We start from the raw sequence: 18,206 nt of genomic DNA on the forward strand, positions 1-18,206 counted from the left end.
AAGAGCCTCAGTACCAACATAAAAAAGCAATTTAATAAATCCATTTCATTTCTTTCCTAATGAAACTATGCATTGGCATCCTTCAGTGTCAAAACTAATGAAACTAACTTAAGGAATAAATCTGAAAGTACATTGCTACATTTGAGACAATATTTCAAAGTCCACATTATTAGGTATACTTCAGGAACAATTGAGATTAAAGAGTTTTTCATTTATTTATTATTAGCTGAAGAAAGCTGGCTACAAAGTTAGTGCCTCACATGTTCCTTAAAACTGGTCCTACTTTATTAGTGTATTTTTCCCTATACAGTACTGTAATTTCTTTTGCCGGCAGGCCTGGGGCAGTTGAGTGAATGATAACACCTTCTAGAACCAGCCTCAAAAAGTGTGAATGTTTTTATTAAGGATTTTTAAAAAAATTAAATTGTTTTTAGATTATACTTTTGCTATAAGCCGCCCAGAGTCCTTCGGGAGTTGAGGACATGCATATAAATTAGATATAATATAAATTAGATAGCTAGATAGTAATAATCTAATAATAATTTATTAGACTTGTATGCTGCCCCTCTCCGGAGATATATAGATGGATAGATACATACTGTACATACATACATACATACATACATGCATACACTGCTCAAAAAAAATGAAGGGAACACTCAAAAAAATAAAGGGAACACTTAAACAACACAATATAACTCCAAGTAAATCAAACTTCTGTGAAATCAAATTGTCCACTTAGGAGCAACACTGATTGACAATCAATTTCACACGCTGTTGTGCACATTCAACTTTGTACAGAACAAAATACAGTATTCAATGGAAATATTTCATTCACTCTGATCTAGGATGTGTTATTTGAGTGTTCCCTTTTATTTTTTTGAGCAGTATATAAATACATAAATAAATAAATAAACGAATTCGAGGCCAGTCTAGGCTCTAAGCATCCTCAGAAATCTGAGTAGAATCATATTTAATAAAGCCTTTCCCCCCCTCTACATCACAGCTCCAGCTGGGTAAGTTGTAAACATCTCGTGGAAGTATTGAATGACCTGAAGTTGGATCGTGAACGGGAGTAAAATGAAACAACATTTTGCCTTACAACCCGATCATTCGGGTTGCTCGGATCCAACCTCGCTTGAGGGATCGGGGCTGCTTTTGAAATAACCGCGAATCACCTTAAAAATAAGCTTAAATAAAATAAAATAAAATAAAATAAAAAGATGGTGGGAATGGGAGCATAGAGGAAGGGAGGGATCTTTTTCTCTCTCGCCAGGCTTAGTTAAACCTGAAGCCACCAGATGGCCCCCGATCTCTCTCCGTAGTCGGCTGCTCGATTCCTGCAATTCGTGGGAACGAAGGAGGGACCAAAGGGAGAGCCGCCAGTGTCCTTTATATGCACGTTCCGGCTCCATGCCTCGTTTTTTTGTGCGCATGGAATCTGTGAGCTAACGCCGGGTTGGAGAAGGGCAAAGAAATCCCCTTTTGCCCAGACGAGCTTTCTCGCTCACCCAACTCGGAGCCTTTCTCGGGCGGGCTGGCTGCCTTCTCGCGAGGGGAAGGAGGAGGAGGAGGCCGTCGCTTGGCTGGAGCGGGGCTGCGTGGGTTGCCCGAAGGGAAGCCTCCCCTCGAGCCTGGGCTGGAGGGTCCGCCAGAAGCAGGAATGCCGCCAGCGCCGCTGCCACCCACGCCTTCCGCTTGCCCCTCAAGCCCGGAGGTGGCCGCGTGAGGCTGGAGGGGAGCCGGCCAGGAGAGAGAGGGAAGCTCGTCCGAGGCCAGGAAGAAGGAAAGAAGGGGGGAAAGCGAAAGCGAGGAGCGCAGTCGCAGCAACAGGGGAAAAAAAAGGAGAGCCGAGCCGCGCCAAGGCGGTCTGGGCTGCGGTCTTTCCCCCCCTCAGCTGAGATGAAAAGGCGTCGTGCAGCAGCAATAACCTTGTAATTCTCCCTCGGCTTTCCGATATTTTTAAATCTCTCTCAGCCCTCCTCGGAAAGCGGCGGGGAGACCAGAACCGAGAGGAGCGCGGGGGTCCTTTTCCTCCCCTTCTTTTCTCAACAGCTGATCGGAACCCGTTCGCCTAGCTAACTACAGTATAAGCAGCCTGAGGCGGACGGGGGAAGTGGGCGACCTAGGAAGGCGAGAGCGGGAAACGTGAAGCGATTGTCACCCCCCCCCGCGAGCAACCCTGGTGGGGCTGTAAGTCGAGGATTTAGCAGTCCCCCCTCCAAAAGAGGGGAAGGCGAAGCCTCCAGCAAGGATGACCGAAGAGAGCTCGGACGTTCCCAAAGAGTTGCTGGGTAAGCATGTGCCGCTTCCTCTCCCCCCCCCCACCTTCGCGGGAACGATGGACACCGGAGCGCGGGAGGTTGGAAAGGGGGAGGGAGGGAGAAGGAGGAGGGAGCCGTTTCCCCACAGCGAGCTGAGGGATGAAATGCCTCCTCCCCCCTTTTAGCCCGGCTAGCCCCGCAGCCTTGTTATCCCTTCCCAGGCTCAACGACGGGGGACGGAAGGCGTGGCGGGAAAGATAAGGGCCGGCCGAAGCGCCCTTTGGCTCCTCTCTTCCAGGAAGAGATTTACTTGGCTAGGGAGGGAGGGGAGAAAGACGCGGGCAAGAGGGAGATTGCGCAGCCTCGGTAATAAAATAGGCAAATGGAGCGGAACGCTGGGCGTCCGTGAGGAAAACTCGGTGCAACCGCTGGGAAAAACCCCTCGAGGCGGCGCCGGCGTTTCTTTTTTCTGTCACGTTCGAATGGCGACGAGTCAGAGCGGAGCAAACTGACAAGCCCCCTCAGAGGCTCACGTTTGCCCCTTGGGGGCTTTTCCATTGGTGTGATATCTTCCTTTGCCGCCTCAGTGGAAATGGCTTGGGGAGCTTTCTGCCACATAAAACGCGGGCAGAGGCTTTCCTTAACTAAGGAACCCTTGGATGTATTTCTCCCGCTGGGCAAATCATGGTTTAGGCAGAGCAACTGGTTGCAACGCTTCAGGGGGTGTGAAGGCCGAGGAGGAAAGATTGTCAAAGCATCTGTTGCTTAGTAGTCCCACTGTGGAGGGGATCATCTTTGCCTGCATCTTGTCATGAAAAGGAACTGCCGATGGGCAGATCCTGTGTCCTTGGCTGTTTTTCACCCGTGCTTAATTAAAGCAACGTTTCCTCTTGTTATTTAAAAAGAAAGGATCCACTGCATTAAAAACCTTTTTGAGAAGGCACGCTTTGCTTATTGTAGGCTTGCGTAGGCTTTCCCGTAGTCCAAAATCAGGGCAGCTGGTGAATATATGATGCTGCCAAAATAATTAAGCATGCATCATGTCTTTTCCTGTACTGATTACTGTAATTTACTTTCATATTGTTTGTTGCGCTTCTTGTTATGCCAAATCCTGAGAATGCTTGTCGAGCAGATTAAAACCATGCTAAATTCTGAGTCATAAAAATACATTGATTTTGCAATATGTGTACATGTTAAATATTTGAGACAGGTGCTCTAATCGTCTAGCTCATTTTTATGTTTACTTGGGGGAGAAATCTCACTGATTCAGTGCAGCTTTCACGCGAGCAAATATGTACAGTACTGTATATAGATTTTCAAACATTGTGAAAGGATGGCTGTTCGCCTTCCAAATACAGCACATTATTTTGCCTTGGAGTGCGCCATTTGCTACTTTTTTTCCTTTTCCACTGGTGTAGTACTGGTGCTAATAGATATAGAATGGCTATTTCTTAATGGAACCTCTGTGATAAATTTGCCAGCAAATGTTAAAATTTGGTCTTACTGTTACAATAAAAGGATTTGAAATATATTTATATTAAGGAACATGATGGTAGAATAAAGGCACAGTTTAATTTATTCCAGTTCACCACAGTAAACAGAGCACTGCCCAGGAAATGTGTGAATTTGGATTGTGCAGGCTTGCGTGCACACAGCAGAACTTAGGAGCAATTTTCTTAGCTTCCAACTGTGTGCCAGTGTGTAGTATGGTCCATTTACTTCCTTGTAGAACTCTGTGGAATCTATTCCAAATCCTCATATGGTTATGCACGTGTTGTTTTAGAAGGTATCAAAATGTGTAACATAAAAATGAGCTTGTTATTATTAGTTGAGCAATATGTTGCTAAATCATTCTGTAAGCAGATTTGCTGATATGGAAATATACTCAAAATATCTCAAGAACGCTGAATGGGTATAATGAATAGATGATGTTAAATAAGAACCTCATTGAAAATCTGGTAGTACATATGTAGTTAATTAAATACACAATAAATGGATCAGATGGGAAAACATGCTTTTTTATAAATGTATCAGATGGGGAAAGAACTATTTCCAAGTGAATGTGTGAGCTTGCTTTGAATATTGTGGAAAAGTTACTTTATATATATTGTAATTGGATGTAAACTCATTCAGAATAATTTGAATGGAGAACTTGGAGTAGAAGTAATTATAAATTCATTAAATTCTTAGACCATTGTAATCATGTGCACGTCAATAGCTTACAAGGAAAATATTCACACTGTAATAATCTAATAATAATAAATATAGTGATAGCGGTCCCAAAGGTGCTTTTTCAAGAGGCAACTGGACTTTTTGTTTTTTCTTCAGTTGCCTCTTGGAAAAGCACCTTTGGGATAACCATCACCTGGATGATTGAGAATCTCCATAAACAAGTAGCCAAGGGGATTTCACTGAGTCCAGAAAAGAAATGTGCTGGGTTCATATACAAGGGACCTAAAACAATGAATTAAACTACTGAAGGATCTGATACAGCGGTCCCCAAACTACGGCCCGGGGGCCAGATGCGGCCCGCTGAGGTAATTTATCTGGCCCGCGGCAGCCCATGAGATTTTATCAATAGATATAATAAGCTCCCAAATCTCCTGTCAACTCACTGCGGTCTGCTGCTGAGCGAGGAGGCGGTACAGAGGCAAGGGGCGGGGATGATAGGAGGGAGAGAGAGAGAGAGGGAGAGAGAGAAAGAAAGAGGGAGAGATACAAAGAGGGAGAGAGAAAGAGAATGAGTGAGAGAAAGAGAGAGTGGGACAGAGAAAGAAAAAGACGAAGAGATAGAGAGGAAGAGAGAAAGGGGGATAGATGGAAAGAGAGAGAGAGAGAAAAAAAGAGAAAAATGAGAAAATGATGGAGAGAAAACGAGGGAGAGGAAAATGAAACAAATGAGAGAGAAGGAAGAAAAGAGAGAGGGAAGAGAGAAATGGAGAGGAAGGAGGGAGGGAGAGAAGGAAGGAGAAATAGAGGGAGTTTGTTGATTTAAGTTTAAATTACTTTATTACTTAATTATTTAATTACTTCTTTATTTTAAATATTGTATTTGTTCCCATTTTGTTTTTTACTTTAAATAAGATTTGTGCAGTGTGCATAGGGATTTGTTCATAGGTTTTTTTATAGTCCGGCCCTCCAACAGTCTGAGGGACAGTGAACTGGCCCCCTGTGTAAAAAGTTTGGGGACCCCTGATCTGATACCTACCCTGATTTCAGTCTTGCTTCTCTCCATGATTTTATTTTTTATAAATTAGGGATGGGCCTTTTTGTGATATTTGCCCAACTGAAGTTTCTTGGAATGGGATCAAACCATACATATCTGAGCAATTGCCTTGATAGTAGCTCTTCTTTTTGCTTCAAGGCCATTCTTTGTACACTACCACATCTGCTGTCTTATCAACAATGAAGTTATGAATGAATGTGACCTTAAAGAGCTGGTGTTCTTATGAAATAGTGGAATAATGACTTGAGGCCAAATAATCACTTGATCCAGGGGTAGGTCCTAACTTACCCCGCTACCGGTTTGCTTCCTCCAGTGCCTTGCGGGTGCATATGCAGTGCTGAAAAATAAAAAAAATTCCCCTCCCCTAAAAGCCAAAACCAATATGGCAATGCATGTGCAGTGCTGGAATATGGGCACTGAAAGATGCGCCCATCGTACACCTCTGTAAGAGGAAAGGAAATCAACAAGTCTGCTTTCCATTGCAAGTAAGATCTTTGAGTGTTGCTGAACAGCCTGACTGATCACCTGGAACGGTTTATTACCTGAGGCACAGTGTGATTTCCGCAAAGAGCGTGGCACTGTGGACATGGTCTTCACAGTCTGACAGCTCCAAAAGAAGTGTCAAGCTACGCCACCCTTGTGGATGTCACTAAGGCTTTTGACATTGTCAGTCATGAAGATCTATGAAGCATATGTTACAATTTGGGTACCCAGATAATTTCATCCTGATGGTACGTTAGTTCCCCAATGGTATGATGGCCCATGTTCTGGATGACGGAGAAGCTTCAGAGATCTTTCCTGTTACACACGGTATCAATTAAGGGTGCGTGGTGGCACCAACCTTGTTCAGCATAATGTTTTCAGCCATGCTGTCAGATGCCTTCCAGAACAGTTCCTTGGGAGTTAGCCTGAGATACAGGACCGATAGGAGACTGTTCAACCTATGAAGATTCCAGGCTGTCACCAAGAGAAAGGAGACTGTGCTACCTGACCTCCTCTTTGTTGGCGATTGTGCCCTGAATGCTAGATCAGAGCAGGAAATGCAGGCCAGTGTGGACAAATTTGCAGCAGCATGTGATAACTTTAGCCTCCTTATCGCCATAAAGAAGACCAAATGTACCAGCCAGTTCCGAAAGCCACATACCAAGAGCCCACCATCACAGAGAAGGGACAAAAGCTGCAAGCAGTGGACCAATTTATATACCTTGGCAGCACCCTCTCCCATGCAGTAACAATTGATATTGAAATCAACTGCAGAATCACCAAGACAGGCTCCGCATTTGGCAGACTACTGACTCACATGTGGGACTGACATGGAATAAGCTTTGCTGCAAAGGTCAAAATCTACTGTGCTAACTACTCTGATGTATGCCAGTGAGACAGGAGGCATGCTAGACAATTAAACCACTTCCATATGGCCTGCCTCTGTAGAATTCTGAGGATCGGGAGGCAGGATAAGATGCCAGACACAGAAGTCCTCTCCAGAGCAGGCCTGCCATCTACTCAGGCCCTGCTGATGAAAGCCCAGACACGCTGGGCAGGTCATGTTGCAAGGATGCCAGACTATTGCATCTCCAAACAGCTCCTCTATGGTGAGCTGTCTCAAGGAAAGTGATTGCACAGGGGGAAAAGGAAGCAATACAAAGACACGTTGAAAGCCTCCTTCAAGTGCATGGATATCGACACCACCTCCTGGGAAGCCCTGGCACAAGATTGATCAACATGGCGCATGCTGATCCATCAAGGCTGCCAGACATCTGAGAACAGAAGAACAATCATAGCAGAAGAGAAGCGAGCATTCTGCAAAGCTAGAGCTGCAACAAGGGTGCCCACACATGTCTGCCCAACATGTGGCAGAACATTTCATGCCGATATGGGCCTTAGCAGCCACCTGATGCATCGTGGACAGCTAAAAACCTGTTAAATATCAAGGTCATCTTTGAACACAATGGATGAAGATCATCATCAAGAAACTCAAGGCAGCAAAATACCTAATACTCCTCCTATTTTCCTCACAACAACCTAGTGAGACAAGTTGGGCTAAGAGATAATTATTGCCTCAAAGTCACCTCCCCATCTTTCATTCATAAGACATGACTGGAATAGTTTCCTAGTTTTTAGCCTGGTTCTTTTAACTACTAGACCATTGGTGTCAAACTCAAGGCCTGGAGCCTGGATCCAGACCATGGGGTGCTTAGATCTAGGCTGCAAGGCTGCCCTGGAAACAGCAAAGAACTGGCCCACAGTGCCCTTGCCAGCGAAAATGGAGCACAGGAGGGCTATGTGTGGCCTTCCTGAGATCCATTTTCACTGGCAGAGGGTTGCAGGAGGCCATCGCAGCCGAAAACTGAGCTTGGGAGCCCATTTTCTTTGGCAGAGCACTCTGGCCACCAGAGACACCCCCAACATGGGTGATGACAAATTGGCCACCTCAGTCATGCCTTCCCACCCCACCCCAAGGTCAAACACAATGCTAATGCTCAATGAAATCAAGTTTCACACCCATACACTAGACCAAACCAGTTCTATTAGAACAATGGGGCTAGTTTGCTACATGACTATATTATTGTTATTGTTGTATTTTATTTGTTTATATCATTTTATTTATATCTTATTTAATAAGATATATTTTTACTTATTTATTCATTTGTTTATTCAATTTTTGTGCCATCCATATCTCCTCCAAGGTGATTGGGCAGCTTACAAATTAGTACATGTGAGTTATCCTTGGATAAGATAACAAACGTATTCGTATAGATCTGACCAAAGCCACTTGCATTATATTGTAAATAGGAGGACAAAAAAGGCAAATGCTTTAGGAAAGGCAGAGTACAACACTATTGCAGAAGTGAAGATGAATGATGTGACTTCTTTCATCTGCTAAATAGCTAGCCTGTGCAAGAAATCCCCTCTCCCTAAGTCTGAGTTTTGAATACAGTTCTGCCTGTGACCTTTAGTCTACTTCTTATGCAGAGACCGAAAAAGAAAGAAAGAAAAATGCATGAAAAGCATTTGAGAAGGAAGTTGTTTGTGACCTGTGACAGATGGTATTAGAATTGAATGAAAATTTGGCATCAAACTTATAACATCAGTTTGAGTAATAGTTCTGTAAAGCCCATTTTGGAATGGCAGCTTTTCTTTTCTTTTTTTTCAAAATTAACTTTATCTTTATATTTTAAAACTCTTAGAAAGTACAATGGTCATTCTACCTTTTTATTCTTTAATTTACTGTCAAAAGCTCCTCCTAAAATATTTTCCCTTATCAGTATAGGCAAAGAAAAAGGTGACATTTTTCAAAAGCATACATGATGATACACTGAAACATTGCTTTTAAAAATGGTAAAATATCCAGTGTTGTTCCAATAGCATGAAATGAAAAAGTCAAACAAAGATGAAAGTTTCCAAATTAGATTTCTCTGTTGAAGTGAGATAGATTATTTTTCACCTTTCTGGAATCTTCAAGATTTTGGTTTATGTTACAAAGTGCAAAAAGTTGATTTCTTGCATCAGCATTTTTTGAATATTATGGCAAAATATACTTGGAAGTCAGGAATCCAACATCCTAGGTAGAAATGGCAGCTTTTCATGCTCTTGGCTCAGTATTTGGAATACTTAGAATACAAAAATATTAATGGGAAAAATTATTATGCTTAGAGTCTGTTGTGGTTGGCTCTGGCCCAGCTCCTGCCCCAGGGAATGTGGAGTGGAGGCAGGGGAAACGTCAACATGTCCTAGGCCTGTTTTGTTGCCGGCAGAATCAGGGAGTGCAGTTTCCTCGGACGAAGAAGAAGGTGGGGTTGACTTGGAAGAGGGGGGCTTGGCACACAGCCCAGGAAGCCAATCACCATTATCTTTGGTCAATTTGGATGATGAAGTGTTAGACCCACGCAGGCGCAGACTTATGCATCAAAGAGACCAATTGAGGAAATATTACAGGAGATAAGAGAGGCCACCTGTGTTTGGGTGGGGCTCCAGTAATTAGAGCTGCTGCTATAAATAGCAGCGTGCTAGTTTGGCCGTTGTGGAAGATTATCTGATCGCAGTTCTTCAGGATCGTGCCTTGCTGTTTCTGAACTTTGGATTTTTCATGCCTTTGACATCAAAGCAGAGTAAAGTGTGTGTGTGTTTCACTTCGTGGGAAGAAGGAGGGCTGTGACGTTTCTTCACAGCTACTAGCTAAGTACTTAAGGACTGATTAAGGGACTTGTACAGCCTACAAGGTTGTTTTGGGGAAGAGTGCTCTTTGCAATACAAAAAGGGTGCTTTGTTTCTTTTGAATTTTGTGATAAAGGACATTGTTTTGAATTTTCAAACGTGTGTGTGTGAAATTTGTACCCGTGAATTTTCGGGAGGCTTCTACCAGAGAGCCCTGCAGAACAGAGTCCAGCAGTGTAATCTGTTTTGTGCATAGTTCAAGGACAACTATGTTGATAAGCCATAAGTCAGAGATTTGATTGCTAGAAGGAGCGTCATTACATATTTGGGAGATCTCATTTTAATTGTGTTGGAGAAAAATATTTGGAACTATTACGGTATTCTGGTGGGTGGAGGAGAGTGGACAGCTTTAAAAGGTGATGGTCATTTCTCAATTACATTTATATATACAGTGAAAATGGCTGTTAGGTAGAATATCTGAATGTAAATGAGATCAAGTGTTTAGTCATATAAAAAGTGCACTCTATTTAAAGTGTTTTTTGAAACAAATATGGGCATATCAATATTTTATCTTTGTCCAAACAATATGCAAATTTTTAAAAAGGCTATGAAAAATTGATATTGCAATAATTTGTTCAGCAACAAAATTAACAGATACGCCATTTTCCTCTCTGGAAAATGTAAGCATGCCTTTGGCTCAAGTACCTGGTGTCGCCCTCTTTGGTAAAAAGAATCCCAAGTAGGCATTTCTTACAACTGTCCACCAGTCCCTGATATTCATTTTGGGGAATATGTTCCCTCTCTTCCAGGAAGATTTTTTTCAGCTGCACAATGTTTGAGAGGCTTCTCGCATGTATGTCCCATTTCAATGATTCTTTTTTTCTCCCAGTCATTTCTCAGTGGATTTACTGGAATGTTTGGGATCATTGTCATGTTGCAAGGTCCACTTTCAGTTCAGTTTCAATCTTTTGATAGTTGGCTTCATATCATCCTGAAGCACCCTGTGGTATAGTACAGTAATACCTCGTCTTACGAACCTAATTGGTTCCCGGGGAAAGGTTCGTAAGACGAAAAGTTCGTAAGACGAAACATTGTTTCCCATAGGAAACAATGTAAAATCAATTAATCCGTGCAACGAACCCCCCCCCCCCGCAAAAAAACGCCACCGCCCGGCTGTCAACTTTTGAAACAGCCGGGGGGCTTCTCAGCGTCCTCCTGAACCCGAACGCCAAACCCGAACTTCCAGGTTCGGTGTTCGGGAGGCCGCCGAGAAGCCCCCCGGCTGTTTTAAAAGGTGACAGCCAGGCGGTGGGGCTTCTCAGCGGCCTCCCGAACCCGAACTTTTGCCGAACTTCCGGGTTCAGCGTTTGGGAGGCGGCCGAGAAACTCCGCCGCCCGGCTGTCGTCTTTTGAAACAGCCGGGGGGCTTCTCGGCGGCCTCCCAAACGCCGAACCCGGAAGTTCAGGTTTGGCGTTCGGGTTCAGGAGGACGCTGAGAAGCCCCCCGGCTGTTTCAAAAAGCGACAGCCGGGTGGTGGGGGTTCTTGGCAGCGGCGGCAGCGGGTTCGTAAGAAGGAAAAAGTTCGTAAGAAGAGGCAAAAAATTTCTGAACCCCGGGTTCGTATCTCGGGTTGTTCGTAAGACGAGGGGTTCGTATCATGAGGTACCACTGTATATCATTTACGGTGAGTGTTATGATGAGTGGCCCAGGTCCTGATCCAGCAAAGCAGCCCCAACCCAGCCTTTTTTTTAAACAATACAGGTAGTTTTCAATCTACAATCACAATTGAGCCCCAAATTTCTATTGCTAAGTGAGTTTTGCCCAATTTTAAGGCCTTTCTTGCCACAGTTAAGTGAATCACTTCAGTGGTTAAGGTAGTAACATGGTTATTAAGAGAATCTGGCTTCTCCATTGACTTTATCAGAAGGTCAGAAAATGTGATCATGGGACCCCCGGGACACTGCAGACATCATAATTATGTGCCAGTTGCCAATTTTTGATTACGTGATTCACTAAACAAATTGTTGTAAGTTGAGAACTACCTGTATCAAGCTCTTCTAGTGAAATGCTTTGTTTAATTTTGACTAAATGTCTTCTGTCGCTGTGGCCAAATAACTCTTATCATTGCCTCACTTCAAGTGAGTCACTTGTGCAAAACATTTTGATCCAGAAGTCCTGATTTTGCCTGGGTGATCAGGAGCAAAATTTAATTAGTTCTTTCTGGAGAGCAAAGGTTTCTTCCTGGCACATCTCTCATGAGCGATGTCAAAGTTCATTGTGCAGAATTACAAAAAACCCTGCACAAAGTAGATTTATGTGATGAAATTCTGGGGTTCTTAGAGACTTATTTGTATATTTTATTTGTTTGTTTATTTCGTCTTTTTATTTTTTATTATTCTTTATTTATTTTTACAAATACATCTTTCTATTTTCCACAAAACAATAACCCATGAAAGCTGGCTTTCATGGATAAGGCGGGACTTGAACTCATGGTCTCTTAACCACTAGATCAAACTGGCTTTCATATTTCAGTGTCATTTATTGTGCTGTGTGACTAAACTTGCTGGGATAGTCTGGATAAGTTGGCAGTTGTTTGAAATCGCTACTTGTAGAAGATGTTCTAGAGGGGTGGCATACAAATATTATTATTATTATTATTATTATTATTATTATTATTATTATTATTATTTATTATGGAATCATTGGTACTTAATTGTTTGGTAATCTTTTGATATTCATTCCCAGATGTGTACAATCTTCTTTCTGAATGTTGTAGACACCTATAAGCAATTTCAGTGTAGAAATGGTAATACCATACGTTTCAACAAGCAAATCAAACCAAAAATTTGATAGATTCCTCCCAGCTTCTCTCTAACAATATTTTAAATATTTACATCTGTGGATCTGATTCTTATCTTAGGCTATCTGAGGTAATGCTAAATGTAAGCACGTACTTTTTCATATTCAAAATTTGCGTTGATAATTATTTAAATTACACAGTGGACTACAAAATGAAAGTGGACCCCTCTCCTGTGGCTCCCTGCTGACCTGGTCACATGACCTGCTCTCTGCCCCAGGATACTGACCCAACCCAACAGTGGTCGACGCCAACCTCGCTAACATGAGGGCTGGCAGGGTGGGAATGGGATCTAGGAGGAGGGTACAATGGAAAGGGGTATAGGAGTGAACACAAGCTATTGTGGTGACTTCACCAAACACGACCATCCTTCTCCTCACACGAGCCCCTGGCCAGTTGTTGTGGAAAGGGGAGGGTGTGGAGATACGCTCCTAAAGCGAGTGGCTGGGCTCAGCCAAAGTGTAGCGAAGGCACACAGAATAGGCAGGTCACCCGGCTGAAGGCTGAGCACCTTTGGCAAGGGCGCTCCAGCTTTCTCCAAGCTGGATCTCCAGGGTGGGCGTGCAAGGTTTGGCGCAGCCAGCTCCTTTTCCCACTGCCCTGAGCTTCTTTACTCCAGCGGAGTTGATTGAAAAGTGTTCTCTGGGTGGCAAAAGTCCCCTGTGCAAGATTTAAAGCAAGGAGGGTGCTTTTCAATCAACGCTGGTGGTGGCACCCCTTTGCTCACTTGAGGAGGGCATCGCCGCTCATGCACACTGGCCCCACAGCAGCCAGTCAGAGGGTCACGTGAAGAGGAGGAGGGTCATCTTTGATAAGACTGCCACAGTGGCTCATGCTGCTCAGTCAGCCTGGGTGTCTGAAAAGTTGCCAAGAAGAAAAAAAAAAGGAGTAGCAAAGAGCCTCAAGAGTAGCTCACCGGCTGGGTCAGCCCAGCCTCAGCTTTCTGAGAGACAGAGAAGAGACGCAGAGAGGGAGGGGGGTGGAAATGAGAGAAGGGGAAAGAGAGAGAGGGAGAGAAGAGGGGGAGATGGAAACAAATGAGAGAGAAGGGGAGGAGAAAGGAGAGGGAGGGAGAAAAAGGAGGAGAAAAAGAGAAATGAGAAAATAATGGAGGAAGAAAATGAGATGAAAATGAGAGAAACAAATGAGAGAGGGAGAGAGAAATGAGTGAGTTGGAGAGAATAAGAGAGAGATTGGTATAGAGGAAAATTTCAGTCATCCAGGTTATGGCTTGTCCTAAAGGTGATTTTTTTTAAAAAAAAGATAACTGGACTTTCTGTTTTTTCTTTGAAGACGTTTCTTCAGATCTGAAGAAGCTTCTTTAGTGAAATGTCTTGAAAGAAAAAACAAAGTCTAGTTGCTTCTTGAAAAAAAAAATAGCTTCAGGACATGGGGCTTACTAATTTTTTCACATGACCCGTAAGGGGCCAAGTACTGTGTCTTATAATGAGTAAGCCTTTTGTTTTGGTTTACCATTTCTTAGTGTTTACAGTCAACCCATAAACACAGGGGAGCTTGATTTACTTTTAAAATTAGAGTTCATGTAATATTTCACTTTGGAGCTGTTAAACAAATGACGTTCTTCCTCTTATTTATGTTGAAGAACCTTTACTTGGGGATAAAATAATAATATAAATACTGTATATTGATTCTTTCAGATCCTAAACACTGAAAGTATTTTATGTTGTCTACTATTTCAGAAAGTGTCAAGGACGTGATTGGAAGGAAGATAAAGATTTCTGTGAAAAAGAAAGTTAAGCTTGAGGTTAAGAGCGACAAAGTAGATAATAAAATATTGGTAAGTATATTTCATTTTTTCTTCAAACAATTTGTTTCTTGGTTTAATCTCTCTCCACCCCCCCTATAAATGAAAATATTTTAATTTAAATAAGTTCTTTTCTCAATCTTGTTTCTTTTATCCTAGAAAATGTGCATAAGCATTTCTGGAAACAGTATTAATGTGACTGGGTGAAAAAATGAATATAGAATGTATCCAAGTGAGAAACCTGATTTGTCCAGTGAAGTGAAGAAACATCATCATACAAACATTATCCAAAAGAGACAGTTGTAGTTTTCGTAGGATAAAATTGTAATTATAGTACTTATGGAAACCAAAAATATTATCACAGTGTGTTTCAGATGCTATTATTATAAAATATGAGAGTGGTTGTTTTGCATTTTATATCCATAAATTTTGTAGAATAAGACATTTTGAGTGAGTCATAATTTGTTGTTCTATAAGTGTCTGTGAATATGAGGTTAAGAAAGGAAGATAAGATCTAAAACAGTGCTTGGAATTTAGTGCAGTCTTTGGTATACCTGTTCCAGAACTACTCTGCACTGTAATTTTGAAAAACCTATCTTCTATTCCACTTTGGAGGTGGGGGGGGGGGGAGACAGCCAAGCAGATGTTTATACCTTTAGTCCTTGACTTACAACCATTTGTTTAGCAACAGTTCAGAGTTAAAATGACTGTAAAAATAATGACTGGTTGTTGCTGTTCACAACATGACTTTGGTCATGGGATCAAAATTCGAACACTTGGCAACTGGCATGTATTTATGATAGCTGCAGCATCTTGCAGTTATGCAATGAGCATTTGTGACCTTCCAAACCACCTTCTGACAAACCAAGTCAATGGGAGAAGCCAGATTAACCAAACAACAACCGGGAAACTCCTTAACTTTGGTGATTCTCTTAACAACCCCAGCAAAGGGGTCATAAAATCAGGCATAACTTAACAAACTCCATGTTTAACAACAGAAATTCTGGCCCCAGTTGCGGTTATATGTCAAGAACTATAAGAGTATTCTGATTAATTGATCTTGTTTGAGTAATCACATTTGACTGAATTTATCATTGTTGTTATATTTATGGAAACAAAGCCATAAAAGATGGTTTGCAAATTAAGGCGATTTTTCACCTTGTTTTACTTTGGCTAAGTGTTATATTGTGGGTTAATCAACAAATGATGATTGAAATAAAGCATGATTTAACATGAGAAATGAATTTAGCTTGAGAAAAATCAAATAGTTACCTCATCTGCAGATTTGTAACTCTTTTGATTTTTGTTTTGGACATTTAAGATAATTGTCAAGTAACAACAGTAACTACAAACATCTTGCTTCTTTAAGTTATCAATAGTTACTTTTCTTAAGGATCTATGAAATATTTGTTGGGATACAGTGCAACTTTCTCTGTAGCTGACATTTGTTTGTTTGTTTATTCTATTTCTATGGCTGCTCAACTCAGCTGATTCTCAAACCTCCAAATACTTAACTCTACCACAAAACATAATCACTTTAACATCATAATCTAGTGTAATCCAATTATTTAAGATTACTGACATGCTTAGAAGTGTTAGCTTTCTTATGGCTTGATACAAATGAATATAATTTTATAGACTTTAATGCAAGATGGGAGATAACTATAAAAAGTTCTATTTAAAATACAAATCTAGAAGATGGTTCTCCACTTAATAATTTACTTTAAAATACTAATCCATATAATTAAGACCATTATTGCTACTAAACAAACTAGTCACCGGGAGTTGGCTATTGCAATGTTATTAATTTGATATTTATTTTATTTTTATTTATTTATCTTGTCCAATACATAATAATATACAATGCAGGTAATAGAGTAAAAAAAAATATTAGAGGAAGAAAAGAGGAGAGAGTATAGGAATAAAAAATACATCAATTGGAGAATAGAAGAAAATATATAGGTATAGAAGAGAAGATATAGGAAAGACAATAGGACAGGGGTCAGAAGATACAGTAAACAGCTCCATAATAGAACCACCACAATTGTTAGAGTTAAACATGACTTGATATTGTAATATGTATAGGGCAGGTCAAACTTTAACACAATCTTCCTCCTTTTTATGTCATCTCGAACCTGGAAAAACTAATTGTCATGTCCTCTCCCCATTTTAAAACTAATGTATGAAATGGTAGTATAAGCAGTAGTAGTATAAGTATCTCCAGCCCAGGATCAAAAAGTCTTGAAAAATCCTAGCTCCACTTCATATGATTTATTTGGTTTATATTATAGACACCTCTTCTGGGGGTTTCAAGTAAAATATCCCCCCCACCAAAGGAAAAATAGTGTTATGTAATGTAATAAGTGCTCATCACTTTATCCTCCATCTGTTTTCTTAGCCTTCCAGTCAGAATAATTAGAAATTACTTGTTAATTTGCAAAGCTTTATTAAGAAATATTCAAAATGTCAGGTTCCAGGGATGCATTGGAAAGAAGATCTTGAACGCAGCGGTGGTGAAGGAAGCTTTTAATCCGACATTTCTGGCATGTTCTAACAATCAGTAAATCCAAAATAAGTGTTGTCTGCAGCGAAAGCTGCAGTGTGCCTGCCCATGATTTAAACATTTCCATGCCCCACTCCACCCCTCTCCCTCTGTCAGTCCAGCTAAGCCAGGATTTAGTTAGAATCTGCATTCAGCACAAGTGCTCCACAACATGATTGTTGGCTCTGTTACAAGTGCTGGTGGCATCTTCTGGGTTTGACATAACAGCAGCATCATAGCCAGCAGCTAAAGTGACGAGGGACTTTCCCCCAGCCTGAAAGGCAGCCCGATCATGACTGAATGATAATAAGCATTTCAAGCTGCAGGGCACAAACATTATAGCAATATATCTATATGCTTCAACCTGAATGTGGCTATAGGAATCTGTGAAGTGTATAGAGGCCGGTCTAATTTGAAGGGTAAAATATAATAATATGTGACTACAAAGGTGTGTATGCCCTTTCTTTTTCTTCCCATCTATGATACACGAACCCTGTATACCCTGTATACGAACCCTGTGATGGGAGCAGGGTTGTGTGAGTAAAAGCCAGGTGCTGTGTCGTGGACTTTTCATGAAGTTAGATGCAGCCTATGTTTAAAAACAGGTGCCTGCTGTTATTTGATAATAGTATATTGCATTCTTTGTTATGAATGTTCTTTTATACCCACATGATGCATTTATTAAAACAGTTTATATATGATAGATGTTCTAAGAGGTATTACAAACTTTTTCAAATTAAGTGTACTTTATCCATGACAACCTGCCTATTTCATGCAGCCTAATTTCCTATAATACTTTTATGCTTGTCATTTTACATTTAATGAATACTAAAATAGTTGTTTGGAGTGTTTGTGTTTGGAGGCTGAAAATGCGAGGCACAGAACCCCAAAACATAAGCCATTGTCTGTGGGAATCTGTGCAGCCAGGAAGAGGGCACATGGAGGCTGAAGGGTGGGGGGCAGCAGGTGGGCAGGGCTACATTCTGAGTATAAGACACACCCAAATTTTCAGCCTCTTTTTACATGGAGAATTGCATCTTATATTATTTATTATTTATTTATTATTTATTAGATTTGTATGCCGCCCCTCTCTGAGGACTCGGAGTGGCTCACAATATAACAAATCCAATACATTAAAACAACATCTAAACCCCATAACATTAAAACCATACCATACACAAAACTATAATAGCCTAGAGATAGCTCAGTTACCCCATGCCTGGTGACAAAAGTGGATTTTGAGTAACTTACGAAAGGCAAGGAGGGTGGGGGCGGTTCTGATCTCTGGGGGGAGTTGTTGCATCGTATACTCTGAAAAATACAGAGTTTTTTTAAAAAAAGTTGCACATCTAAATCTTGGAGAGCAATTTTTCCCATAGGAATCAATGTAAAAACA

At 41.4% G+C, this 18,206-nt stretch overlaps 1 protein-coding gene across 5 annotated transcripts in view; it reads left to right on the forward strand.

Moving 5' to 3' along the window:
• The first annotated feature begins 1,351 nt into the window (after positions 1 to 1,351).
• Positions 1,352 to 18,206, forward strand: part of CARMIL1 (capping protein regulator and myosin 1 linker 1) — a 165,032-nt gene continuing 148,177 nt past the window's right edge. For 4 of the 5 annotated variants that reach the window (XM_070747393.1, XM_070747394.1, XM_070747396.1 and 1 more), the window contains exons 1-2: positions 1,388 to 2,294; positions 14,204 to 14,301. In XM_070747393.1, the coding sequence (XP_070603494.1) occupies positions 2,255 to 2,294; positions 14,204 to 14,301 (138 nt within the window). In that variant the 5' untranslated portion in view covers positions 1,388 to 2,254. Of the gene's footprint in view, positions 2,295 to 14,203; positions 14,302 to 18,206 lie in introns of all 5 variants that reach the window. The other variant, XM_070747395.1, reaches the window with a different exon arrangement.

The sequence above is a fragment of the Erythrolamprus reginae genome, chromosome 3 (assembly GCF_031021105.1).
Source record: "Erythrolamprus reginae isolate rEryReg1 chromosome 3, rEryReg1.hap1, whole genome shotgun sequence".
NCBI lineage: Eukaryota > Metazoa > Chordata > Lepidosauria > Squamata > Dipsadidae > Erythrolamprus > Erythrolamprus reginae.